This window comes from Oryza sativa, chromosome 1 (assembly GCF_034140825.1).
Source record: "Oryza sativa Japonica Group chromosome 1, ASM3414082v1".
NCBI lineage: Eukaryota > Viridiplantae > Streptophyta > Magnoliopsida > Poales > Poaceae > Oryza > Oryza sativa.
Window position 1 is genome coordinate 42,948,874 of NC_089035.1, and position 27,447 is coordinate 42,976,320.

A 27,447-nucleotide genomic window follows, 5' to 3' on the forward strand; every position below is an offset into this window, starting at 1 on the left:
ACACTGCAAGGACGCCAATTAGCTGCTCGTCGCCTGCGGCTAAGGCCTCCGGTAATCACTGAAGCTACTGAGAATTTCTGTTTAGTGTGTAATACAACGTGGCAATCAAGCTCAAGATAGAAGAAAAGGAAAATAAGTGACAGGACGACGTGAAGAATACATGGGATTTAATTTAAAAAAATTTCAGTACCATCCACGCCAAAATTAAGGGTGTGTTTAGTTGCACGTTAAAATTAAAAGTTTGAAAAAATTAAAACGATGTGATGAAAAAGTTAAAAGTTTACTCTCTCCGTCCCAAAAAAAGATAACCTAGTACTATGATGTGACACATACTAATACAATGAATTTGGATATAGAGTATGTCCAGATTCATTATACTATAATATATCACATCGTAGTATGAGATTGAGTTTTTTTATAGAGGGAAGGGAGTATGTGTGTAGAAAAGTTCGATGTGACGAAAAAGTTGGAAGTTTGAAAAAAAAATTAGAATCTAAACAGGAACTAACCCAAAAACTTACTCGCGCCTCCTCTCGTGCGGAGGCGGGAGCAGAGATGCCGCCGCCGCCGCCGTTCCCGTCGCTGGACGCCTTCTACCTCCACCTCCTCCGCGCCTGCACCTCGCTGCGCCACGCCGCCGCCGTCCATGCCCACATCGCCCGCGCCCACCCGGCCGCCTCCCTTTTCCTCCGCAACACCCTCCTCGCCGCCTACTGCCGCCTCGGGGGCCCACTCCCCGCGCGCCGCCTGCTCGACGAAATGCCCCGCCGCAACGCCGTCTCCTTCAACCTCCTCATCGACGCCTACTCCCGGGAAGGGCTCGCGCCCCTCTCTCTGGAGACCCTCGCGCGGGCGCGGCGCGCGGGGGTCGACGTCGACCGGTTCTCGTACGCGGCCGCGCTCGCCGCGTGCTCGCGGGCGGGGCACCTGAGGGCCGGCAGGGCCGTGCACGCGCTGGCCATTCTTGATGGTCTCTCCAGCGGGGTGTTCGTCTCCAATTCGCTTGTCAGCATGTACTCCAAGTGCGGCGAGATGGGCGAGGCGAGGCGTGTGTTCGACGTTGCCGAGGAGAGGGATGATGTCTCCTGGAACTCGTTGGTCTCAGGGTATGTGCGCGCCGGCGCGCGCGAGGAGATGGTAAGGGTGTTTGCTATGATGCGCCGCGGTGGAATGGGTCTGAATTCATTTGCTCTTGGGAGTGTCATCAAGTGTTGCTCTGGCCGTGGAGATGGAACAATGGACATCGCTGAGGCAGTTCATGGATGTGTTATAAAGGCTGGGCTTGACTCTGATGTGTTTCTTGTGAGCGCCATGATTGACATGTATGCCAAGAAAGGTGCCTTAGTGGAAGCTGCCGCGCTCTTTCGGTCGGTGCAAGAGCCCAATGTGGTCATGTTCAACACTATGATTGCCGGTTTTTGTCGTACTGAGACTGTAATTGGTAAGGAAGTTGCAAGTGAAGCGCTAACTCTGTATTCAGAGGTGCAGAGTCGTGGAATGCAGCCTACTGAGTTCACATTCTCTAGTGTGTTACGGGCTTGCAACCTTGCTGGTTACCTTGAATTTGGAAAACAAATACATGGCCAAGTGATCAAGTACACTTTCCAGGAAGATGATTTCATCGGGAGTGCGCTTATTGACTTGTACTTCAACTCTGGCTGTATGGAAGATGGGTTTAGGTGCTTCAGATCCAGCCCCAAGCATGATATTGTTACCTGGACAGCAATGGTTTCTGGGTGTGTTCAAAATGAACTTCATGAGAAGGCTCTGAGTTTGTTTCATGAATCTTTAGGTGCTGGATTGAAACCGGATCTTTTTACTATATCTAGTGTGATGAATGCATGCGCAAGTTTAGCTGTTGCAAGGGCTGGTGAGCAGATCCAGTGCTTTGCCACGAAATCTGGTTTTGACCGGTTCACTGTCATGGGGAACTCTTGCGTGCATATGTATGCTAGATCAGGGGATGTTGATGCTGCAACTCGGAGGTTTCAGGAAATGGAATCACACGATGTTGTCTCTTGGTCTGCAGTGATATCATGCCATGCACAGCATGGTTGTGCAAGGGATGCTTTACATTTTTTTGATGAAATGGTGGATGCAAAGGTGGTGCCAAATGAGATCACTTTTCTTGGTGTCCTTACTGCCTGTAGCCATGGAGGATTGGTTGATGAGGGACTCAGGTAAGCCAATTGTCGTTTCTTGTCAGTTCATTATTTTCATTAGCAATACAACTTTATTTATCAAAAAGAAACAATATGTTAATGCATTTTTCAAGTTTTTGTGTTTGTGGGGTGCATGTAACCTCCTTACCAATAGTTATACTTTCTTCTCATATGTCACTTCCTTTGACATTCTCATGCAGGTATTATGAAACTATGACTAAGGATTATGGGTTGAGTCCAACCATAAAGCATTGCACTTGTGTTGTTGATCTCCTTGGACGAGCTGGGAGACTAGCTGATGCTGAGGCTTTTATAAGCAATTCAATCTTCCATGCTGACCCAGTCATTTGGCGGTCTTTGCTGGCCTCATGTCGAATTCATAGAGACCTGGAGAGAGGTCAACTTGTCGCGAATCGGATAATGGAACTAGAACCCACTTCGTCAGCGTCCTATGTAATTCTTTACAACATGTACCTGGATGCTGGGGAGCTCTCGTTGGCTTCAAAAACTAGGGATCTGATGAAACAGCGAGGTGTGAAGAAAGAACCTGGCCTGAGTTGGATAGAACTGAAGTGTGGAGTTCACTCTTTTGTTGCTGGTGACAAGTCTCATCCAGAGAGCAGTGCAATATACACAAAACTGGAAGAGATGCTTTCCAGGATCGAGAAGTTGGCGACCACTGATACTGAAATCTCTAAAAGGGAGCAAAATCTGATGAATTGCCATAGTGAAAAACTAGCTGTGGCATTAGGAATGATTCACTTGCCTCAGTCAGCACCTATAAGAGTAATGAAGAATCTGAGAGTTTGTCGTGATTGCCACTCAACAATGAAACTGATATCAAAGAGTGAAAACAGAGAGATCATATTGAGAGATCCAATTCGCTTCCATCACTTTAGAGATGGTTCATGTTCTTGCGCTGATTATTGGTAGTGACCCATACAATGGTTTATAAAGGAATTATTGGATTTTGTACTTTTCAGGCTGCCCCAGTAAGGAAATGGGACACTTGGGAAGCGTTGAATATGTTCAGAAGAGATGCTAATTGGTATCTGTCTTGGTTTCTGGAAAGAGGGCAATCAGCATAAACAATTATTTCTTGGGATCTACTTGACAACATGGATCATGTTTCTGTAATTAGAGACACCGATGATATATACTGTATTTGATCTGCAGCATTCTTTTGTTGTTATCTGACTATAGCTTACTAGAGTGATTAGCTCAACTAATGAAGCTTAGAGTGCTTTTGTAGTTTTGTACAGGCGAATGATACCTCAATGTTCTCTTTTTCCTGACTTGATTGTAGTTGTCCTAACATGCCGACCGTCAGTTTGCAAATGTTGTACGAATTGAAAACAGAGTTCGTTCTATAAACTTTATACGCACTTAATTCCCCTTCCATTTACATTTCACAGGATAACGAAAACTGATTGTTCAATGTGTGGAGCAAATGTTCTCCAAAAATGAAAAAAGTGTGGAGCAAATCTTCCTATATCATTGATAATAAAATAAAATGGAAGCAATATATCAAATCAGGGGATGTAGCTCAAATGGTAGAGCGCTCGCTTTGCATGCGAGAGGCACGGGGTTCGATCCCCCGCATCTCCATTTTCTTCACTTTTTTTTTCTTTTTTGTATTTTTTGCCCTTTGCATGAGCATGAAGCAGGTGGTCAACCAGCATACTGTCTTTCGTTTTCAAAAAATTAAAGGAGAACTGATTGAATTGATCAAATCCTGGTCCATCGTTGCAAATGTCTGCAGCTCATCGCAGAAAGGTCATTAAGTCGCAATCGGGCGATTAACTATATCACACTCCCAGACTTGTCAATCCTACCAATGTTCACAGGTCACAACGGTTGTGTTTCAGATTAAAAACGAAACGTATAGATTTTATCTCGATTTTCATTAGCACGTTTCAAACCACAAAACGTATATTTCAGGAAAAGTTTTTGCATATAAAAAGTTACTTTAACTACTTTTAAAATTATAATGATTAAAACTTAATTAATTATACGGTAATGTTTTTCGTGTGTGTTTGTGCGCCCTAACTTCATCTTTATTTTCATTAGAAATAAAAAGCCACATAATAGTATTACGCAAGTTCCCAAGAGCTTCCACCCGGCTTCCGCCGGAAGAGATGATTGGCAGGGCTCTCTCAATCACGACGGAAGTAGTATAAAATTTCGCAATAACGACGAAAGTATTAAACGGACAGAAGAAGTTGTAAAAACCGGGAAGAAACTTGCTTTCCAAGGAAGCTCTCACTGCACTGTTCTGTTCAGTAATCGGTCAAATTAAGCCACAGCTTTCAGGACAATGTACCATACTCATCTTTTTCGTTTATGCTTATACCTATCAACTAAAATTTAAATTTTTAAATTTAAATTTAAATTTAATTTTGAGATTTCTTTTCATCGTAGTTTTTTCCCATACTTTTATTTTAGATCGTTAAGAACATGTATATAAAAATTTTATTTATAAATTATTTTTCATCTGTAAATATATCGTTTTGCTTATTACTCTGATTAGCCAAACAATGGGGCTGGAAACAACGAGTAAAATTAATCAGCCAGATACTTGCACCTGCTCCGCTCTATCTCCGACGAAAGCAAGATCACGTGGTCAGATTATTTATTCTTTTAAGAAGATACTCTTTCCGCTGGACCTGTCCTTTTTTTTTATATTAACAAGGGCTGTGTTTAGTTCACGCTAAAATTAGAAGTTTGGTTGAAATTAGAACGATGTGATGGAAAAGTTTGAAGTTTGTGTGTGTAGGAAAGTTTTGATGTGATGGAAAAGTCAAAAGTTTAAAGAAAAACTTTGGAACTAAACACGGCGAAGGATAGAATTGAATTGCAATCTTCCCCTGGAAGACTGGAGCCACTCTCCTAGTCTCCTTACCCTATAAAATGGCCGTGTGACACATCCCAAATGCTACCAGTCTACCACAAAGCTCAAGAGCAGACAGAGCTGCAGCAGCAGCAGCACAAAGTGTCAGTGAGCTCAACTAAACTCTGATTAAGGGTGAAAGCATGGGTTTGTTATGCTGCATGTCGTCGCACGCCGAGGTGGTCGTCCCCAAGAAGCCCGGCGACTGTGACGACGACGACGATTGCAGCAAGCAGGAGTAGCAGAAGAAGGTGAAGCAGCAGGGGAGCAGCAAGGAGGAGGAGGGGAAGACGACGACGAAGGCGAAGGAGAAGGAGAAGAAGAAGATGAGCAACCTTGATGGCGCCGGCCTCGTGACGCCTCACTTCCCCTTCCATTTCCGGCCCGGCCTACTGTAATTCTGTAAAGATTTCATCATGCAGATTATGTTTTTGTAGCTTCTGTGGCAGATTAGGTGATGGTTAATCATATGGTTATGCTTCCGTAGTGTGTAATCTCTTCTTCTCCAGAAATTTACTTCCGCATATATTAACTCTGAATTGGCAGTTGTGTACTTGTGTGGGAGTTCTTTGGTTTTGTTGCCTTAATTACTGCAGCGAAGCTTTGTTTATGCTCTGCACGGTTCTTGTTTCCAATGATTGTTTGTCCAATCTACCTTTTCTTTAGAAAATACTACATCTTGATCTTTTTATGAATTTCCAAGACAAACCGTAAAACACATGAGGATGGTTTATTATTTAAAATAAAATTTAGGTAACACATGGAGAATTATACCATGCATGTTTCTGTCAAACAGCCCAGTCAAAACATCAAAGAGGGTCACAAAAATCCCGAAAGAGACAACCAATTGGCAAGGGGATAAGGTGAATTTGTTGGGAAGCAACCCTTGCCTAGCTAGCTACCAAGGAATTGGTGAATTTGTTGTAATACGTTCAAGCTCTTTTCATCGGTCAACAAGTCAACAGTGACCACATGCCAAGGGCGATACTGTCCTACCATGCATTCTGGACCTATGACAATGCACCCAGTGGTGATCGGGCCCACCTGCCAGCAAGTCTCTCTCACAAAGACGTCTCCTCCAAAATAGGAATATCAGGCAATGCACTGTGTTCGTTATGTGTGGACGTGTGGTTGGGAACTTTTTCTGTCCGCAGTTGGGAGCCTTTTTCTCTCCGCATGGAGAAGCTTGTTAGACCATGATTACACATGATTAATTAAGTATTAGCTTTATAAAGTTAAAATATAGATTAATATAATTTTATAAAAATAATTATACTACTCCATCCGTCCCCTAATATAAAGGATTTTGACATTTTGCTTGTACTGTTTAACCACTTGTTTTATTCAAAAAAATTTGTACAAAATATAAAAAACGAAAAGTTGTGTTAAAATACTTTCGATAATAAAGTAAGTCAAAAAATAAATAATAATTCTAAACTTTTTTGAATAAGACGAATGGTTAAACAGTGCAAGCAAAATGTCAAAAAAATCCCTTATATTTTTTTATCTCTTATATTAAGGGACGGAGGGAGTATTTAGTAGTTTAGAAAACGTGTGCGTAAAAAATGAAGGATTAGAAGTTGGGAAAATTGGAGAGAACTGAAACGTCAAAATCTTCCACTGCAAGTTTGGATCCAGTAATAAAAATTGTGTGGTTTTGTAAACCCACTGCTTTTCCAACACAGGCAAGAAAAGGCTGAGATGATATCTGTTGCCGGTGATTAAACAGCTGAGTTGACAAAAGGTGGCATTAGCAGTGCTAAGCATCACTGAACACTGATTAACTGTAATCCTAACAAAGATACAGTGACTGTAAGGTATGGGGGACAAAAATTCAAACATGAATCGTGTCCCGATGTACATTTTCTTTACAGAATTCACAGAGTGGATCCAATCATCCAAACAAGAAGCCAACTATTAACACAACCTATTGAACTAACATAAGCATGGAAGCTGCTACTTTCAACCTTTCTTCGTGTCATCCTCGGAAAAAAAAAACTTTCTGCATGCAAAATATTGGCACATCATTCAAGCGAACATTTCTCTAGCTCTTGAGGTTGCAGATCTCTGTTCCTTGTGGAGACGCCCAGTCTCATGCCGACGGAGACGAGAGTTTCCAGTGATCTGGCACTATTGGCCAGAAGATCAGCGTCAAATTCTATTGCATCCTGTCATGAAAAGAATGATACAATTTGAGAAATAGATAAGGTGCATGGAATTTGGATGTGTAGTCGAATTCGGCTAGATGTTTTAGTCAGCAGAAGCGAGAAATAGAAACCTTCTCAAAGACGCATATTACTGTGCTCCCTCCAAAAGCGAAATATCCAAACTGGGAGAAAATATCATGCATTAGATAATCTGTGGACACAAGCGGTACAGCTGTTGCATGAAACAACAAATGCGTAAAGAAAACCTCATCTCCTTTGTGGACGTAGTCACCCTCTTCTTTCAAGAACTCGATGCTTCCAACCATTGTTGCTCCAATGGCCACGAATGCCACCTGAACCATGTTATAAGCAAAGCAGTGCACAGTGAGCGGCGGCAAAGTTAAAGGCAGTGTTGTGTAATAAGGATTATATTGGAAATGTAAATATGACAAGGCCCAAGGCTGCTTTCACTTCACAGTGCATGGTTATACTTGGTGTGTTCGTGTAATTCGAACATGCGGTAAAACATTGAAGCTTTCAGCCAGAATGAAGGGGACATCCTTTTCAGTTAGTTTGTTTCGAAAAACAATAAGTATTCCAAAATTTCAGCATTATAATATATAAATGCCCCTAATGAAGTAGTTTTTTTAAAAAAAAACCTTTTTTTTTTTGGAAATCAACCGCATACTGATGTTTGACAAAAGAAACAGAGGAAGCGAGAGGCACGCAAAGCAGTAAGCTGGTACCTGGTAGTCTAGGGGGAAAAGAATAGAAGTACAAACCTTTCCAAACTCTGAAGTTGAGATTATTGAAACAACTCGTTTGTTCTCGGTGAAAACATTACAATATTTGCTGTTCACAGCAATAGGATTGACCTATCAAATTTAAAGATATTTGTGTCAGTCATTTAATGACGAGGAAGTGAGGAATGATGAACAGATCACATGACACAAGACATGGTCTCCACGAAGAGGCACAAAAGCATGCTAAGATGAGTATACTATACCGTGTACAAGCATCCAGGAATTTCCACAAATTTCTCCAAAGTTCCTGAGACGGGAACATGAAACCTATGGTAATCCTGCAAAGCACAGAATTTGAGTAGCAAAACTACAGAATGTCTTTTACAAAAGCGTGAGTCTTTTGGAAGCAAATAGTTTGCTCCATATTACAAAATAGCCTCCATAAACATGGAATGGCAAGGATATTAAAAGCTTACCTGAGGCGCAAGCCGAAAGATTACCAATGATCCGTTGCACAAAGCATCAGAGTGTACATCCTTCCCAAGGAGACCCTCGATAGAAAATTTGCGACCCTAGGAACAGAAAAGAAAAACTGCAATAAGACTTCAGCTGAATAATCTACCATTAAAAGCAGAGATAATTTGTCACTAAAAACAAGATATTTTTACTACAACATTTTATAGTACAATAGTGCGAACAACAATGTCATTTCAAAGTCGATGTGGTCCTTCCATTTATAGTGTCTTATATGATTGACTATTGTTTCCTGGCAAATTATGTTATGTTCAGTGTGCTGTAACTTGTAAGCACCATTTCAGACGTGGCATTCTTCCAAATGGCTTAAATGCAATTTCCTATGACACTACTCAATTCACCTTGGGAATTGTAAAAAGTACAGGAAAGCTACCAACTGTTTGCTTGATTCAAAGTACGCAATAAGTCTATGAGTGCAGTTCACAAAAATTAGCGAAGGAATGCATTACCTTAATCCATAATCTTGTGCTTTCATCAACAGAACTGAAAGTCATTAAACGACTATCAGCAGCACAGGTAGCAATTGTGTCTTGCTCATAGCATGCAATTGGTCTGGCCCCAGGCTTCAGTTGTCTTACGAAGAATTCATTAAATGTCTGCAAAGAACAAGTAATTCAGTGCATATATACACTTTATGATAACTGGTGAGAATCAACTTCTAGTGAGGCTCAAAATCATTTCAGGTACCATTGGAAGTCTGAGAGTCAAGGGACCTATTTCAAAAATAATCAGTAAATATATGAACACAAGGTCACAAGCCTATAGCAAAAGAAAGTGACCTTACTTAAGTACTGTGTAAGTATAAACCAACAAGACTGCAAATGGGTAATACCAATCCAAAGTTCCTAAAAAATATTAGCAAGATTGCTGCTATATGGAAAATATGAACAGACACTTGTAAAAACAAGTAATAGTGCTAATGGCATTAGGAAAAGGAATTCAGTAACCACTAATGCTCATTTCAAAAAGCTGGTCTGCTGGTATGCTAGGTGATCTGCAATTGCATACTTTAAAAGTAATGACCAAAGGACCATGAGCATCACTTTGTGCGACAACTGTCTAATGCACAATAAAATTTGGTTCCTTGACAAACCAAGAGTTCATCAGAAACCTTCATAATATGCAATTAGAGAGATTCTGATTCTTTACAACCAAGTGTTAGCTTCCCATTCATATTTAAGATCTCAAATCATCATTGGAATTAGGCAATTAGTTATCACGAATCCCTTTTATTCTTTCATGTCAACCCCCCCCCCCCCCCTAAAAAAAAAAAACTGACGATTACAATATTGCCTGCACAGACGTAGAAAGCTGCAAAAGCAGGTTCTGGCCATTAGTGGATACAAGTGGAGGAGCCAGACATTGATACCATACCTTGAAACTTTCAAGAGGATCCTTGACTTCATCCAAATTAATTTGATCCTGCATTTTGTGCAAAGCATGGCATGGATTACATATAGTTATGTGCATAAAATATGCAAACATTTTTAGTGGAAGTAAAAAGGGCAGAAACATGCAGCTCCCAGACACTAAAAAAAGCCAGAAGCCTTCTATAACGGGTACAAAGTTCTAAACAGTTCTGGCGAGAACATGCCTGTAGCAAGGTGGTAAGTTCTCCAGTTGTGAGGTTACTAATCACGGTTCAAACCTTGGTTCTCACAAAAAAAAAGAGGGCCCTCACTGTGTGTTCCCCTAAAGTATGGGTTAAGACACGGCTGGGGGCAACGGAGTCCCCGTACGATAGTACAAGTAAGAGCCAGCTTTCAGGCCCTTTTCTTGACTTTGAATGCAATGCCTTCAGGATCTCTCCCGTTGGATGGATTTTTTTTTTTTAAAAAAAAAACAGTTCTGGCATTAAGACCCCTGTTTGGAGTTCTTTTTACTGAGATATTAAAAGTGAACTTCTTCATGTTTATGGACATAATCCATATGTGTACAAGAAAAAAAAGGGGCAGTCCATAATCCATACCTTAAACAACTCAAGGAACTTTGGAATATCTTTGGCAGATTCAGGTGAGCTCATCTTTTTTCCTTGCTTCTCAGATAGGTTCTTCAAGAGATCTTTGACACCTGCATGGCAAAAATTCAAAAGAACACAGGCATATCAATGTAAAATGTTTTCTTTGGCATTAGCGTCTATTGAGAAGTCCACATAGGTTAACACATTAAGTAATCATAAAGACCATCCATAGAAAGATTAAAAGAAATGCTTGTTAACACAGAACATTATAATATAGTTATTCATAAAAATAAACCATCACTCTTGTGTCAACATTTGTGTAAGGATGGGTTCTCAAAAACTAGCAGTAATTGTTGCTTTCTTGTTTCCAGCTGCATGCAAGCAAAGGTGCAGGGACCATAAGAATTTCAACAAGTGTGTAGTACGCAGCCCAGGAGAAGTTCAAGTCTGAACTCTAGCTCACAGAACAGTTAGCTTCTTGTTCATAAAATGGTAACTGCTAAACATAAACTCTAGAGACATTGTAAAGTTGTAATGCCCACGGTAGTTAGATTCATAAACCAACATTCTTGAAAATAAAGCATTATGACTTGTGTTGCATGTATGTACCAGTGAGGGAAAATCCAGAACATTTGAATGAACAATGTAATGTTTTTTGGCATTCTAGGTATATAAATGGCTAATGGGAAAATATGGGACAAACTGCTCTGCTTCTTATTCCAACATACCTGTGTCAATAAGAGTTAGCCCTACTTTTGATTGGTATAAAGCTCTCATAGACAACACAATCTTTCCGTCTATAACTTCTTCAACTAGTCTCTTAGTTCGCCGGTCGAAAACCTAATCCATGTATTGAGTAAATGAAAGAAAGGAGAGCAATTAAAATATGCAACTTTAAGGAGAAAAAACCTTAAAGCAGACCCAAAAGGACCAGAACAAGCTCTGTTAATAAGCCCACATAAATAGAGAATGGCAGTTAATCTAACTAATGGATTAGCTGAAACATACCAAGATATGAGAAGCAGTAGAGCCCGAGTGCAAACCAACATCATACGAGGAAAAATGAGCCCATTCGCTAAGCTTAAACATCCACCTACACATGGAAGATGTATGACTTGGAATATAGCTTACTAATTTCATATGAAGTTTCCAAAAGAACAGAAAAATATTGTTGTTGATAAGTGTAGAACTTTACCCATATGATGCTTGCTTATCTGTTAGAAATCCTCCAGTCATAATCTGATTACCAGTTCCCTCATCAAAACAAAGTGTCATGTGTATCATATCATTTATTTTGTCGTGTTTACCAAGAATTTCACCACAGACAGGACAGTTACTGATAAGTGGTTCTCTGAAGAAGAGGACAGAGATTAACTAGTTATACCATTACGTTTTAGAGCTAAAACAATGATTAACTTTGGAAACAAAACTAAATATGCTAAGGTAGGGGTTAGTTACTTCTCTTGTTGATTAGCTAGAAGGGCTGCCAGTTCATCCATGTCAACTATACCATCACCATTTTTATCAGCTTGACGGAAAAGCTCTTCAATCTGGTATATGAGAGAAACTAATATGATATACTAGGGAGAACTGCGGATAGACCTGATTACAACTACAACGAACAAAATATTAAAAAAGAATGGGAAATATGTCATACCTTTGCAACTGCTAATTTATTACCAAAAGCTTTCATCAGGTCTGAGAATTCAGATAATGATAGCTCTCCATCTTCATTGTAATCCTGTTGTAAAAATAGCACATTTATGCTCTGTAGACTGGAATACAAAGAAATGAAGGCAACACATGCAATGCAAATTGATAGGCAAGGGTTTTGAAAATAATGTAAATTATGTGCAGGTGACTAACGAGTGTTTCAAGAATAATATTAGGGCTAACTAATAGTGTAAATAAAGCAACCAGGGACGCTAAAAGGTAAATGATCCAAGCTGCCATATTCAACATGCTTCTTGAAAAATAGTGTTGGTCATATAGCCTAACAGCCCATGAGATGACCAGGGAAGTAATCATTATATCCAAACATTATAAATTCACAATCAATCGAAACAACGTGAAAACAATAACGTTAGTGTGCTCTATAGTTCAATAGAAGATTATCAGGTATTATTCAGAATTTCACATATGAAAAGAGCAAATGTTTAATCAGTATTGAGAAAGTACCACTATAGCCAAGACACGGCGTGCAAAACTTTGTTCTGTTTCAACGGGATCCTGCAACAGAAACAGTGGAGAACAGCTTTACTACTTGGAAGATGTTCCGTGAGTGCCACACTCAAGATAAAGGGGGAAAAGGTGATTACTTCAATGTAACATGAGATGGATATGCTGCCCACAATAGTAGCTGATGATGATGGGTCCAATAGAGAAAGGACCTCAGAGTGTTCATCCAGATCCTGTTATGGAATTTATTTTTGTCAAATTAATATTTATATACAAAGTTGTGAATATTTCTAGAAATTTGAAGGTATTGCTCATATTTCTGTTAAGCTCCAGTCTTAACTGCATCATCCAGCCATCCTCATATTAGGGCAGATATGATAGGGATATACATATAGATTTGAATCACGATATTTTACAGTGTGCCACATTCTTAAATAAAACATGTTCATAGGGTTTTCTCGTGCAAAAAAACATTCAATTATTAAAATGTAGAGAAAATATGACTTTTTCAAAAGAATCTATGAACCAAACTGAATAGAAAGGCACTGTACCTTAGTGAGCAATTCAAACAGATCAACTTCACAGTAACCAACCAAAGTATTCTTGGAGAATCGGTTAGTCTACAAAAAGAAAAATAATTAACATCATTAGGCGCGACATTGGTTTGACGAACACTTGCTATCAATTCAAGTTTCTTAAGTCACATATTTATAGTCGAAGGCCAACACAAAGGCAAAATACCTCAAAGACAGATATGCGTGCAATGTGAGGTCCATTTGTTTCTACCACAACCTTCTTTTCCTGCACATTTGTAAGCATTGTCAAACTAATGTTTACATTGGTGGAGCAGCAGTATGATACAACACAATACAGCTTCATGGGGACCAAAAAGGTAACAGCTTACTCACAGAGTTCCATACGGGCGTGGAAGTACTGTTGAAATGTAAGCAAAGACAGGGAAAAGAAAATAGCGTTAGATTCCAAATATGGACCTATGTAGGATAAACTTGATAACAGAAGTAAAAGGAAGTCAATTCACAAGATGAAGTTATTGTAGTAATTTGACTACCTGACTTTTTGATAGGTGGCTTTACAGGTGGAAAATTGGCAATTAAACATGGAATTAAATTTCAATAAAGGCCTGGTAAATAGGTTTGGGATTTAAACAGATTCCAATAGCAAAAGCATCAATCCAATTTCCTGTACTAATTCCTCGTTAACACAAATCGTACGGACTTTATAAGCTTTTAAATTTTGCTAACGCAAAAAAGCTGATCAGAGTATAATATTCAAAATCTACTGCATCGACAATGAACAAACCACGAGTATGTTCAAAAATGGGGAAAATGAAGCGAAAAATCTAACACAACAAAAGAAATATATTAGATGAAAAATATGCTCAACTTGTCAGACTTCTCGGTGCGGTACGTGCGCTCGCCCAGCGAGAGGCACGCGATGAACTTGTCCTTGAACTGCATATCCGCCTGTGGCCACCAACCAAATCAAAACAACGCGTACAAAACCACAGCAGCAGCGTACACAGACGGAATGAATCAAAACCACCGATCCCCAATTCCACCCCCCTCCGCTTCGCAGCCGCAAGCACACACACCCAACCCGGCCCCGTACCTTCACTATCCGGATGCGCGCGATGCCGGCGAACTCGTCGACGGCGATGGCCCTCCCCGTCCCCGACTCGGAGGCGTGGGCGTCGCCACCGGGACGCCCCGCGCGGTCGCGGTGGCGCAGGCGGAGGCGGCGGCGGAACCGCTCGAAGCGAGACGGCAGCGGCGAGGGCGGCGACTCGCCGTCGCCGCCGCCGCCGCCGCATGCATTGTGGCGCGAGGGCGAATGGCCCATCTGTCAGTGAGATGGAGTAGTTGGACTCGACGGCAACGCGCAGGCGCAGCGAGAGACTTGAAAGGCGATGACCTTTTAAACGCGAGGCAGAGTAGGAGGAAGGGTCATCGGGTGGTCCCCACATGTCATACAGATAATAATTAATGGCAGTTTCCACATGGCAGTTGTTATACATCTGGGAAAGGCAAAAGGCCGTACCCAAGCAGGAGTCGCCTGGGTGTTCGTTAGACTGACATGTGGGGCCAGGATATGCTCGGATCATTCACTACCTGGACATGCGGAAGAAGATTCATGATTTTTTTTTGCTTTTTTCCAGCGCAACCGTCGCAAGACAAAATAATGGTACGCGTGGGGCCGGTTTGATCGAATATTTTCGAAGGGTTGCTATGTTTTGCTAAAGTAGAGGTCAAATGGGATGGATCATGGATGGATGGGGACGTTGAAAACGCGGTGGATTCATTTGAGGAGGAAGGATCCTTGGCATCGGTCAATTGTGCATGTTACGACAAGTGCCACAAACCAGCAGAAGCAAAGGTAGAAGATGACCATTGCAAAAAAAAAAAAAAAGGGGGGGGGGGTGTCCTCCTAAGCTTAAGCTAGGCTTTGCATTGCTCTCAACGCTTTTCTCCCTTCCACTTGCCGCTGTTGTTTACTCTTTCCAAGCTAAATAGCGACATAAAACTAAAGCGGAATTCCTCATTTGCTCGCTCATTCGCTGAGGTCGAGCATACAACAATCTAAGACGGTGTCATGATCCATGACCTTGACTCCTCCAATTCTCCTTTATTTTTTCTGTCTATCTCTCTCTCTCTTTTCTTTTGCTAATTCATTCATATAATATAATCATCATATATGGGCCTTACCCAAATGAGGTGAGCTGGGCCTGAAGCTTTGTGACAGTTGGCCCAAAACTGAGAGCGCTAGCTCAGGCCCAGTGGTCACCTTATCTGCCGCGTGCAATTCATGTGGCACATATTTACGTGCACTTCGTCACTTTGCTTTTTGCCATTGCCATTGCCAAAGCTAAGCTTCTCGCCATGGAAGCTCTCCTCTCCTCGCCGCGCGCTCTCTTCTCCGTCACGCCAACCGCGTGCTGGCCGGCGTCAGCCAGGAGGAGGAGACGTGTTGCTTCTCCTGTCAAGGCGGCCGCCGCCGCCGCCGAGCCGGCCGGGGAGGAGAAAAAGCCCGCCACCGGCGGCGCCGCGGCGGCGGCGGGAGACGGCCAGGCGGCTGCGCCGGCGCCGAAGAAGATCCTCAAGAAGAAACCTGTCTACTCGAGTAATGAATACGCTTTGCAACTTTGCATTTCAGCTCTGAGTTCTGAACAAGCATCAAAGCCATTTAGCTTCTTGTTTGTTTTTTTGTTTATACTTGATTAACCAATCCATTTATTTTCATCCAATTGATTTGGTTGATGATGCGCCACAGTGAAGAAGGGCCAGATTGTGCGCGTCGACAAGGAGAAGTACTTGAACAGCATCAACGTAAGCACACTGATCGATGCTACTGCATAGATGCTTCATTCATTTCTACTCTTTGTGCTGTAATTTCAGTCTATGATTTCCTCCCCTGCACATGATTTTTTTTAAAAATTTGTTTCATTGATTCAGTATCTGTCAGTTGGACACCCGCCTTTCTTCAAGGGGCTAGACTACATATACGAGGACCGTGGCGAGGTAATTATTTAGCCCATCTTACTGAACCTGAAGTTAATTTCAGCTAATTAAACCTAGCAGTAAGAACATCTTCGTTCTAGCTACGGTCATAATCTTGTTCGTCATTACCGTGCAGGTTTTGGACATCAGAATCTTTGAAACAGGGGAGTATGCCCTGGTGAGTCACCTGCCACTTCATTTCTTCTGTATATTTTGTAGATTTGGACTTCTGAATCTCATTCATATGTTTGGACAGATCGCTTGGGTTGGAATCCCAACTCCACCGGCATGGCTGCCAACTTACATGCTCATCAAGGTAATTACAGTATCTCTAAGTCCATCACACATGCAGCATTGCCAAAATGCAGAATGTACCATCATTTGACCACTTAATCTTAACACTATTTTTACAGTCGGATAAACTCGACTACGAGAGAATATGATATGCACAGGATCGAAGGTTGCGTTCAAGCTAGCTCAGCAATCGGGTGGGAGATCGGTCCTTGGCCTGCCAGACTAGCGTTTTTTCAGTTGTTTTCTTCCCTGCATTGCAGATTCTTCCCCTATTTCGGTTCTTCCGACGATTAATCTGCAGATGTTTTCAGTCGGTTCGTGATATATGACAATGTGTTGTATATAGATGTCAATATGAGGCGATTTGCTGTTGCCTGTTGCTCCGCATCTAAATTAATTATACTGAACTGAAAAATTTAACAAAAGTTAAGTGATGATATTCAGAGCTATTCAGATTCATTTTTTGAGATGGCTAATTATCGTGCCATCTGATCGTATTCTGTAAGCTTCAAAAAAAAAATGTTAGAGATATACTGATATAGAATAGGCTAACGGATGCACATACCCATGAGAACGTCTCTTTTAAACACGTTCGTAATGCATGAAATAACTAAAAGTTCTACTGAAAGAATACTCATTGTACGTGTAACTGCGGATATCAGAATTTAAACTCTAATGAACATACTTCTTCTGTACGCACAAATCCATCACTAGGCCCCGTTTGAATCCTCTAGGAAGAGAGGATATTTTTTTTTTGATATTCGTGGCACGCTTTTCAAACTGTTAAACGGTGTGTTTCGTGCGAAAACTTTCTATACGAAAGTTGTTCTAAAATATTAGATTAATCTAGTTTTTAAATTTGTAATAATTAAAACTTAATTAATCACATGTTATTACCACCTTGTTTTGTTATGAAGCTCTTTTGGAACGCATGTTATTTTTACGAGTTAATCCCATGAAAATTTGAAATATGTATGGATGGTTCACAAGAAACACAGGGATTTGCTGGCTCGAAGTAAAATAAGATAGAAGTAGAGGGTAAAATGAATGATGCATTAGATTTGTTAGAAGGAAAAATAATAATGAAATGACAGTTGAGATCATACATGTTCTTTCTATTGAAATACGTTAAACGAAAGCAATTCATATAATTTTTCCAACCATAAAACCTTATGCTTTTCAAACAGTCATGCAGGGGGAATTTATAAATATTTGAATCTCTTAAGACTCGCACGAAATTTCCTTTTTGATCCAGCGGAACCCGGAGTATAATCAAGTGAATTTTCATCCACGTGCACAACCAACCATTTCTTTGTTGGGTTAATTAATACTCTCCGTTTCATATTATAAGGCGTTTGAACTTATTTTTAATTAACTTTAACTAAGTTTATAAAAAAGCGCAACAACGTTTTTTAACACAAAACAAATATGTCATAAAAGTGTATTTAATGATGGATTGTGAAATTAATTTGATGTGATAGATTTCTAGGTTTTCTTTGTAGTAAATTTCATAAACTCACCTATTCTGGTTCAAGTTATACAATACCATATGGATTTTAGCAGATGGACATAACCTCGGGTATTATAGTCCTGAAGTTTCATAAAACCACACCTTAATCAATTTACATACTCCTATATCAAAATTTTAAAAGGCTTTACTTACAAGCATGTATTATATGATAAATAAAAAAACTCATAAATTTAAGATGTGATTGAAGAACTCAAAAGCCTGTAATATCAAAATCAAAATGATCGATAGTGTTGTTTTATGAAACTTTATAGCTATAATACTGAGGGTTAAGTGGCACATGCTAAAATCTATATGATTTGTGCAATTTAGACCACAATACATAGGGTTAAGTGAAAATTACTCTCATTTTTATAAATTTGGTCAAACGAAATTTGATTTAGAAAAAAAAGTCAAAGCGTCTTCTAGTATGAAATGGGGTTCTTCAGTACGCGTACAATACAAAATACCAAGCAGGGTAAAATTAATTTGAAAGATTTTTAAGTTTATGTGACGTTTAATTTAAAATTATACTCCCTATAGATTTTTATGATTACGATTACGATGTACAGTAGATTTAGATTTAGAGGGGCACACAAACAAAAAGGAGAGAAGTAGCGCGGAAGGGGAGAAAAGAGGAAAAACAGTGATGGAGGCAAGGGTTGCCGGAGTGCCCGAAGACGAGGAATCCGGCCTCCTCCCCCGCCCGTCCGCCGCCGGCCGCCGCCCATCCGTCGCCGCCGCGCGCCGCGCGCCTCCGCCTCCAGTCTGGGCCACCGTGGACGGGCCCCTGGGGCTGCCGCTGGAGGAGGCGGAGGGCCACGCTCGCCGCTTCTTCCTCTGGGGGTTCGCCTGCCTCCCCTTCCTCTGGGCCATCAACTGCTGCTACTTCTGGCCCGTCCTCCGCTCGCCGGCGACCTTCCCCTCTTCCGCCGCCTTCTCCCGAATCCGCCCCTGTGAGCCGCCGCCTCCTAAGATCTCATCATCTATCACCTGTGCGATTTCGTTTGCGTGGTTTGAGTTGCTCTTGGATCTATCTAGGTCGTCTCGTAGGTTTTGTAGTAACCCATCTTGTGAATCTGTGATGCAATGAAGTCCTTATTATTTATTAATCAGAAGCTGTTAACTGATATATTGCCATTGTATCTAATTTTGTGCAAACATGGGAGTGCTACTCTGTAATTTAGCGATTCTTCAGAAATTAGCTGGTCTTAAGACTCTCCGTACGATCTTGATTGGTGTAGAATTTAGTGCTATAATCAGAGGCTGCTAACGGAGCCTTGGAGGGTGTTGCTCCCTACTTGTTAGTGGCAACTGATTACTAAAGATCGACTTGGTCATGTTAATGATTTGTTGTAGTTGTTTTGGGGCACATTCGGTGTCTGCTACTCCCTATCTTGGTTAGAATATACTGATAGGATATGGTTATTTCCACTCTGAGAAGGGGGTTTTGAACCATTTTAGTTAGTTAGTTATTATTATTCATCTAATGAATCTGACCACTAGGCTCTCTTTTGACCTTCAATTATTTGGTTGGCATTAAAAGAATTTCTTGTACACCAGAATAAACGTCACTCTGTTGTAAGCTGTTGATGCCTATAAATCTGAGCAGTGTGTGTACTTGGTAATTGAATTTAGGATTAAAGCTCACTGATCAAAGTCAGTAAAGACAAGATACACCAAAGGAACAATCTGCGATCCTTGAAATCTAATGTTGCTGTAATTTAATCTAGGGAAACATTTGCTTCATCTTGACACTTAGGAAAACAAGTTGGAGCATCAACATTTAATCAAAATCTGTCCAGTTTGTAGTAAACTAATTAGGTCGTGATAGTGCAAATGTGCAATGCTTTGAAATCGGGGATTGCTTGAAATAGCAGCATCATTCTTGTGCGATCATCATGTCGTTCATCACATTACCAGTTTGCAGAAATTTTTAGCTAATTTTTTAAACTAGAGTAAAGAAAAAGGATTATATAGTAATGAGAATTTTGTGGCATCTTAATCTGGACCAACTTCAACAGACTTTGAAGTAACTTTTCAGTGGCATTGCTGGGTTATTCCAGATGCTAGCAGTAAAGATGAGATATTTCACCATGATACTATTACTATCACATACTTTGTAGCGAGAAGAGATAATTCTATCAGTTTCTCTGTGCTGGCATTTGCTTTCTTACACTTCTAGAGGTTATAGATATATTTTCTTTTTGTAGTCATAGTATTCATTTGTTGATGAGGCATGCAGACTAGAAATTCGATGATTCCCTTTCAGACAATAAGGGATAAAATGCCTCAACTAATTGGGTATCCAGTATCACAATGTTTCAAAGTGATTGTTTTGGTTTAGTCAAATGCCATAGCCTTGGGGTAATTTCTGAACCCTGCAACCTGTAAATGAAATACAGCGTTATCCCAAACCCTTGCCAAGATGAGGAGCATATGTCTTTTCATCTCTTGAGTTTTCCATGTCTTGCAAGTTTTTCTACTGCATATGTTATCCTGACTAGCATAAGATGTTATGGAACTTCGTGGTAACCGTGTGGTCTACATTTTTCTTACACATTTTAGCTTCTTTTGCAGATGTTGTCCGGTCAGCAATTGGCTTTACCATTTTCTCGGTGGTTCTACTCACCTGGGCCACAACATTTATAATTGGTGGCGAGCGATTATTTGGGCCAGGGTGGAACGATCTAGTGATGTACAACGTTGCAGACAAGCTTGGTATCAGTGGGTTCATGGGATAGCTTCCATTTTATGCCTCGTTTTGAGCAGTCTTCATCTGACCATTTGTCTCAGTTCCTGTACTCTGTAAGACGATGTTTCCATCTGGTAAAGGTAGTAGCAGGTTTCACCCACATTGATAGACTTCCTGGTTCTTGATACAATTTGATGTAGTGTAATGTCAGCCATCAGTTCATCACTAGTGGTTAGACTGAAGATCGCTGTGACTTGAGTTTGTAGAGAAAACAGATTGTTCCTAAGTGCATATGTTTGTCACAAGATTATATGTCTATCTAACCTGAAACCTGTGCTAGCTTTGAGATAACAAACAGCCCAGACCTGACATGAATGTGCTTCGTCTTACTGTACTCTTTATTATGAGAGGAAATTATGTGTGAAAACAATGAGTTTTGTATTCGAAGTTTCGAACCCTTGTTCAGGCATATGTAGCAACTGGACTTATAACCAAGCCCAAACAGGAGCAGCAGATTGAGCCCAGCAACGGCCGATCAACCATTCAACCATCATGCCGTCATGGGCATGAGCTCATCGTGACGAGAGATAGAGAGAGATTCAATAGCGAAGAAGAAGCGCGGAAATACGCTGGAGAATTCACGTGTTTGGCCGCTGGGACTGGTCTGTTCACCGGTCAGCCACGCCGTCGACGACGATGACGAACAAGATAGCGGTGAATTCCAAACACGCTAGTGGTGGAAAGAACGGCGAATTCAAATCCGGTGAACTGAAATTTACATTAGTGACAGAAATGGGGAAAAAAACAGATAGATGGCAAAAGACATTAAAAATTCAAATGCGGTGAGCGTGGATCGAACACGCGACCTTCAGATCTTCAGTCTGACGCTCTCCCAACTGAGCTATCCCCGCACAGTGATTAAGTTATCTGGTTTGTTCACTACAGCGAGAGAAAACACACAATGACACTACGACTCGTTCCCAAAATGCCAAGATGCAATTGCCGATGATAATCTTTGTCAGCTACAAATCGTCGTGATTAGTGGTTCAAGTTGCTAACTAACTAAGCCAGCAACGTACACACATGTACAGCCAGCCACAAACCAACCGCTGGTCAAGTCATGCTCATGCCGTGTGTCTTCGATCCACTTCTACTGTTCTACAACTACTAGTAGTTTTTTTTTTAATACTTGAGGTATAGAATTAACCGCGTTAACTTGCAACTTACTCCAGTGATTTTCAAGCAGTAATTATATCTTATTGGTCCCAAACTGCCACATGCCAAGAGTCTAGAACTAGCTAAACGCCACACAAGGGCCATCCTTTTTGTAGGAGTTGCTAGCTAGCTTTGGGCAGATAAACAAGAAAGAGCCCAACAAGTAGGAGCTCCCCAGCAAATAGGTTCAGTTCAATTATCATGTTTTAAATTGGGTCCTAGTATTATAAGTAGAAAGTGAAAACAAAATAATCTAAACTTTTTGATCGGTTAAATACTTAACTTAGTTGACTCTATAAATGGCTGACCATTTTATAATTTTCTTTATTCCTGGATTGACAATACTAATTATTTGCTCCTAGATAACTATAATTATAATCCGTTCGAGAAAATTTCTTTTTAAAAAAAGTCAGACTCGTCGATGTAAAGTTAAAATATAAAGTCAAAGGCTAATATTGTTAAGGTCAACTAGCTAGTATAGGCAGTTGGATCCACGTAGATGCAGTTATGATGCGATAATGCTTGACTTCTTCGTCATTGGCTCTTTGGCCTGCGAAGAAACTCTGTAACCACCAGATATATTTGAGGAAAAATTAGAGAAGCACGAACTAGCCTAATTCACTGGCAAACTCTAGCTAGACCAAGTTTGATTCAATTAGAGTGAGAAAAGGCTCGGGGTGGGGTTCTTCCGGCTAAAACCATAAGGTGTGAGATAGCCGATCCCCATCGGTCCTAATAAGCCAAAGCAGAAGTTAAAATTTGAATTTTCAAATTTAATTTTAAAATTAATTTTAAGATATTTTTAACGTATTTTTTTAACATTGGTCTTCAAGTCGCAACAAACAAATATATAAAAATTTTACTTACAAATTAATTTTTATTCTCTAATAAACCGTTTTGACTTTTCAGGGAATATGGACAACTAATGAGCTCCTAGGTTCAGATCTCACCCCCTCTATTTTGATATGCATATATCTCATATTTAGCATTTTTTTAAATTCAAACAGGAAGCCTTAAACCATTCTTTTTCGAAATCCACAATAATTATTCCTTCCTAACTAGCCAGAGTAGACCAAATTATTAACTTGTGTTCCATATCATTGCGACGGAGTTGGCCTGCATCATTAAGCATCACTAATCCAGCTCCACAGCTTCACGTGCACCAACACAGAAACACCGTGATAGCTAATCTTCGATTGCATATATGATGCTCTGTTTTGCGCATGTCGGAAGTAACGTATGATAATATATAATTTATTCCGCCTTTTGCTTAGAAGTTACAACTAATTATACAAATATTGCAAGATAGACGACTGCAAACTACAAAATAACAACTTAATTACTCCTTAAAGACAGAGATAAGATCTATTGCTAAACCTTTAATTATGGTTGGCAATAATATGCATAACCATTGTTTCTTCCAAGAGTGGTTTATAAGTTGTATGTACTCCTTGTCTTAAAAAAAAATACAATCTTTCAAAATCAACGACCGATCACCTGTGTGTCGATCGAATTTCGCTGGGCTTAAATATTGTACACGTGTTTATTTCTTTAACTTGATTTATGTTGTACTAGATATATATCCTAATAGCCTAATCAGAATGAGTAGCATGAAATTAATTATTTGATCATACGTGTATAATGTGCACTCACTTTCAAGCTGTATATCAGTCGATCGAGATCCAGCCGGACTGAGGGGTAGATAGTACATTAGTACTGTACTTGTACGATAGTTGAGCAGGGATTACTCCTAACCATCACCCAACACAATCTGGGAGTAGTTCACTTCATTATCAGTGAACTACTCATCAAATAAACAACCGGTACATCTATCAGTCACACCTATACAAAAAAAAAACACATTGATCATTAGTTATCCGTTAATTAATATAGTCGCTACGTGTATTGAATTCATGTCTTGATCGATCGATGGTGATAGTAGATCAAATGTGTCAATAATGCAAATTGCTGGACTGGATTTTCTGGTATGTGTTATATATATACTACCAATTTTGGATTTGCACGGCTGTTTCAAGAACACATTGAGAAACGCTCGAGGGTCTTCCATCTAGCTCCACAAGATGGTGAGGTAGCTGCCTAAGTTTGAAGCATCACATCTTCTGTTTATTTGATATTAGATCATTTCCTAATTTTTTTTTCAATAACATACCGTGATGTTTTCTACTCCCTCCTCCGTTTTATTAAAAGTCACTTTAGATTTACCCTAATTTAAAACTCTTCAAGTTTAACCAAATTTATAAGAAAATGTAGAAACAATTAATTATAGGATTGATCAAATTTGTATAGTGTATTTAGTTATTTTTTAAAAACTTGGTTAAACCTAAAGAGGTTTGACTTAAGACAAACCTAACATGACTTATAATATGAACTGAAACTAATGGAGTATTATTTTAGAGTGATATTCGATGACGTTTTGTCCGTTTTTCCATGATAATTGAGAGATCGAGACTGATTAGCAATTTGTTCTTCAAATATAGAAGACTTGAGAGACCGAGTGATTGATTCATATGATTAAGTGGGATTAACTGACAATTGATCAGATTTGATGATCTGAAGCAGACAAGCGAGCCATTTAGGGATTGTGTGATTGAGATGATTAATAACAACACAAACACACAAAAAAAGAGACATATAGGCCCCGAGCCAAAAAGAAACTTGTGGGTTGGTGACCTAACTCTCTAACTGATGAGACACCAATTAAGGCCAATAACAGCCAGCATATGTACTCCCTCCGTCAGAAATAAGATTGTTTTTTTTTCCTTTTATTTGTCCAAAACAAGATCATCTTTAAGTAGTCATTTTATTGTTTATGGAGTTTTAAAAAGTAGGATAATTATAGTGGAAGGGGTAATCAACTGAGAGACAATTATATTAAGATTTGATAAAGTGGAAGGTATTATAGTTTTTATTATTATTTTCTATTGGTGTGTGGGTTGCATAAAAGATTAAGTTATTTTGGAAATGCATAATCCCTACATGTGTGATGTCACTTGGACCTGGGGTAATTAGTTTTGAGTTTGACAGGTAGGCCACCATGCATCCATCACATCTACCCCTCCGTCCCAAAAAACTTAACCTAGAAAGGGAGGTTGAGTTTTTTTAAAGAAAAAACGGAGGGAGTACCAATAAAGGATAGGATCCGCACGAAGGCTGGTCGACTTGAGATTTGGGTTTAATTTGATCGAAATTAATGGTCCTACAATTGCATGACATGTTTTAAAATACTCCATTCATGGTGCAATTATGAGTTTTTTTCTCCAATGTTTGATCATCCATCTTATTTAAAATTTTCTTATTTAATATCTGATAAAACATGAATAATAATCTATGCTTGACTTATTATTTTTATTTTTTTATAAATTTTTAAATAAGGAGGATGGTCAAACGTTGGATATAAAAACTTATAATTGCATTTAAAGTGGTACAGATGAAGTACAATTTACAACTGATATAGTAGTACTGCTTCCTCTGTTTCACAATGTAAGACTTTTTAGCATTGCTAATATTCATTTAGATGTTAATGAATCTAGATATATGTTTATGTCTAGATTTATTAATATTTATATGTATGTGGTCAATGTTAGAAAATTTTACATTGTGAATCAGGGGGAGTACTAACTAATTAATGGTGAAGCAAGCCGACGCCGGCGCCGCATATATAATCGCACTATCTAGCCTTTTTCCATTTGGTCAATCGATCGTCAGATAGAGCTGGGCTGTCGTGCAGTAATTCGTTGGATGATCTTATATATCGATCTGGTTCTGATGGGTGCCCTTTTTGGCTGGATTCCACACACTGCTAGCTGCCGTACGTGTACACCGACGTGTGTTTTGTGCGATGCATACCCCGTCGCCGTGTACTTGCTTTTGCGTTGCATGAGCGTGAGACGATGGCGATCGATGGAGCACTGCCCTTCACACCAGGACGATTCTCTGATCCTCTTAAGTCTTAATCCTATGGCTACAATCGTAAAAGCGTGTGGTAGTAGTAGATTAATTGTGGTTGTGTGATTTATTGGAGTTTAAATCCTAATGCACGTAAATATAGTTGCGTACATATTTAACGTATAGGTCCAAAGTAATACATACCTTTTATTTTATAATATTATAAGACATTTTGATTTTTTTTAGTTAAACTTATTTTAAGTTTCATCAAATTTATAAAAGATATAACACTATTTTCAACACCAAACAAATATATTATCAAAATATATTTAAGTTTAAGGAAACTAATTTCATACTTCCTCCGTTTCACAATGTAAAACTTTCTAACATTGCTCACATTCATATAGATTTTCATAAATCTGGACATATATGTGTGTGTCTAGATTCATCTATATGAATGTACACAATGCTAGAAAGCCTTACATTATGAAATGAAGGGAGTACTATAGAGTTGTTATATTCCTCTACAAACTTAGTCAAACTTATAAAAATTTGACTTAGAGGCTGCGTTAGCTGTTGCAAAACAACTGAGCTATTAAGTTGCATGGAAACTGGAGCAATCAATTAGCGTATGATCAATTAATTATTGATTTTTTATAAACTTAAAATAAATTTATTTGTCTTTTAAAGAAACTTTTATATAAAAAGTTAATGACATTCCATTTAATAGTTTAGTGAGCATGCTTATAATAAATGAGGAAGTTACAAAAGTGAAACAAGAAAAGAACACAATCTTAGAAAAAGTAAAAATGACTTATAATACGAAATAGGAAGAGTACTTCCTTTATTAAAAAGAATAATAATAAAAACACACTCAGGTAACAAGCAAAGCACAGTGTGCCACAAGGGATACCATATCAACCTCATACCTTTTAAGAGATCCCATATCCTTTTCTTGCTACGGATTTTTCAAGTCCGTACAAATCAATAATACTAGGACATGTCAATTAACAAAAACTTTAATAAGTACTACTACTAGTAGTAGTATATAGTACAGTATATACCAGCAAAATTGAGGCAATGCCCTCATAATTTATTTAACAAGTGTATGCCTTTTTTTATATATCATTTTTCTCGTTTTCCATTTTCTTCCCAAAAAATGAAGGGATTGCACTTCTTGTTCTTGTTCTTAAGAATAGCAGTAGGTGTAGGCAAGCTTTAATTCCCATTATCGTCATCAGCAGCACAACTAACACCAAATCTTATTTCCTTTTTAGTATGTCCAATTGTTCTTGATTATTACTCCAACTGATGTCAGGTTCAACTCACTAACAGATCGATCGAAGGAGAGATGACTTCAGATCATGCGTCAAAGTCTTCTCAGTAATTCACTTCGATTGATTAGCTCTCTTTTTTTTCTCGCGTAACGAATTCTATATTGTTCATATATACCTTTCATATGTTGAGTTTCTACTTCTTGATGTGGCTTGTTTGGCCTCTAATCTGTTGACTGAACTTGTCTGACCTGGACAAACTAGATCCATTTGGAGGTTTATACAGAAGACATCGCATTTATTTTTTATACCTTGTTGTAGCACAGTTGTTCTAAACCGTTAAAGATTTAATAATGTTTAATTAGCACTAACTAGGTGTAGGCATAGCTGTTATACTAAGTTGTCAACACGAGCAAGAACGAGAGAG

The 27,447-nt window shown here is 39.4% G+C and overlaps 4 protein-coding genes and 2 non-coding genes across 7 annotated transcripts; 4 read left to right on the forward strand and 2 right to left on the reverse strand.

Annotated features, from left to right (window-relative positions):
• The first annotated feature begins 506 nt into the window (after window positions 1-506).
• On the forward strand, window positions 507-3,552 carry LOC9267950 (pentatricopeptide repeat-containing protein At3g13880). The gene is made up of 2 exons (XM_015778240.3): window positions 507-2,180; window positions 2,363-3,552. The coding sequence occupies exons 1-2, from the start codon at window positions 556-558 to the stop codon at window positions 3,093-3,095; spliced, it is 2,358 nt and encodes a 785-aa protein (XP_015633726.2). The 5' UTR covers window positions 507-555; the 3' UTR covers window positions 3,096-3,552.
• A 145-nt stretch (window positions 3,553-3,697) lies between these two features.
• On the forward strand, window positions 3,698-3,770 carry TRNAA-UGC (transfer RNA alanine (anticodon UGC)). The gene has a single exon. It is a non-coding gene; the product is annotated as a tRNA-Ala (tRNA).
• Window positions 3,771-6,752: 2,982 nt separating this feature from the next.
• On the reverse strand, window positions 6,753-14,530 carry LOC4325237 (phosphatidylserine decarboxylase proenzyme 2-like). The gene is made up of 21 exons (NM_001409421.1): window positions 14,244-14,530; window positions 14,019-14,098; window positions 13,523-13,547; window positions 13,356-13,415; window positions 13,166-13,234; window positions 12,755-12,847; window positions 12,615-12,665; window positions 12,094-12,177; window positions 11,895-11,986; window positions 11,632-11,787; window positions 11,445-11,529; window positions 11,165-11,276; window positions 10,446-10,546; window positions 9,851-9,898; window positions 8,926-9,072; window positions 8,419-8,514; window positions 8,206-8,280; window positions 7,982-8,074; window positions 7,466-7,552; window positions 7,331-7,381; window positions 6,753-7,220 (listed from the first exon to the last, which is right to left on the reverse strand). The coding sequence occupies exons 1-21, from the start codon at window positions 14,472-14,474 to the stop codon at window positions 7,077-7,079; spliced, it is 1,980 nt and encodes a 659-aa protein (NP_001396350.1). The 5' UTR covers window positions 14,475-14,530; the 3' UTR covers window positions 6,753-7,076.
• A 916-nt stretch (window positions 14,531-15,446) lies between these two features.
• LOC4325238 (NAD(P)H-quinone oxidoreductase subunit O, chloroplastic) lies at window positions 15,447-16,875 on the forward strand. Of its 2 annotated transcripts, XM_015793620.2 has the most exons (7): window positions 15,479-15,615; window positions 15,682-15,752; window positions 15,903-15,958; window positions 16,085-16,150; window positions 16,266-16,307; window positions 16,386-16,445; window positions 16,543-16,872. In XM_015793620.2, exons 1-7 carry the CDS (start codon window positions 15,512-15,514, stop codon window positions 16,570-16,572), a joined length of 429 nt encoding a protein of 142 aa, XP_015649106.1. In that variant the 5' UTR covers window positions 15,479-15,511; the 3' UTR covers window positions 16,573-16,872. The 2 variants fall into 2 exon arrangements, with proteins under 2 accessions (NP_001396349.1, XP_015649106.1); NM_001409420.1 differs by having other exon boundaries at window positions 15,447-15,752; window positions 16,543-16,875.
• A 1,685-nt stretch (window positions 16,876-18,560) lies between these two features.
• LOC4325239 (probable gamma-secretase subunit PEN-2) lies at window positions 18,561-20,930 on the forward strand. Its single transcript, XM_015793630.3, has 2 exons — window positions 18,561-18,886; window positions 20,511-20,930. Exons 1-2 carry the CDS (start codon window positions 18,580-18,582, stop codon window positions 20,672-20,674), a joined length of 471 nt encoding a protein of 156 aa, XP_015649116.1. The 5' UTR covers window positions 18,561-18,579; the 3' UTR covers window positions 20,675-20,930.
• Window positions 20,931-21,463: 533 nt separating this feature from the next.
• TRNAF-GAA (transfer RNA phenylalanine (anticodon GAA)) lies at window positions 21,464-21,536 on the reverse strand. The gene has a single exon. It is a non-coding gene; the product is annotated as a tRNA-Phe (tRNA).
• Between the last annotated feature and the right edge of the window lie 5,911 nt (window positions 21,537-27,447).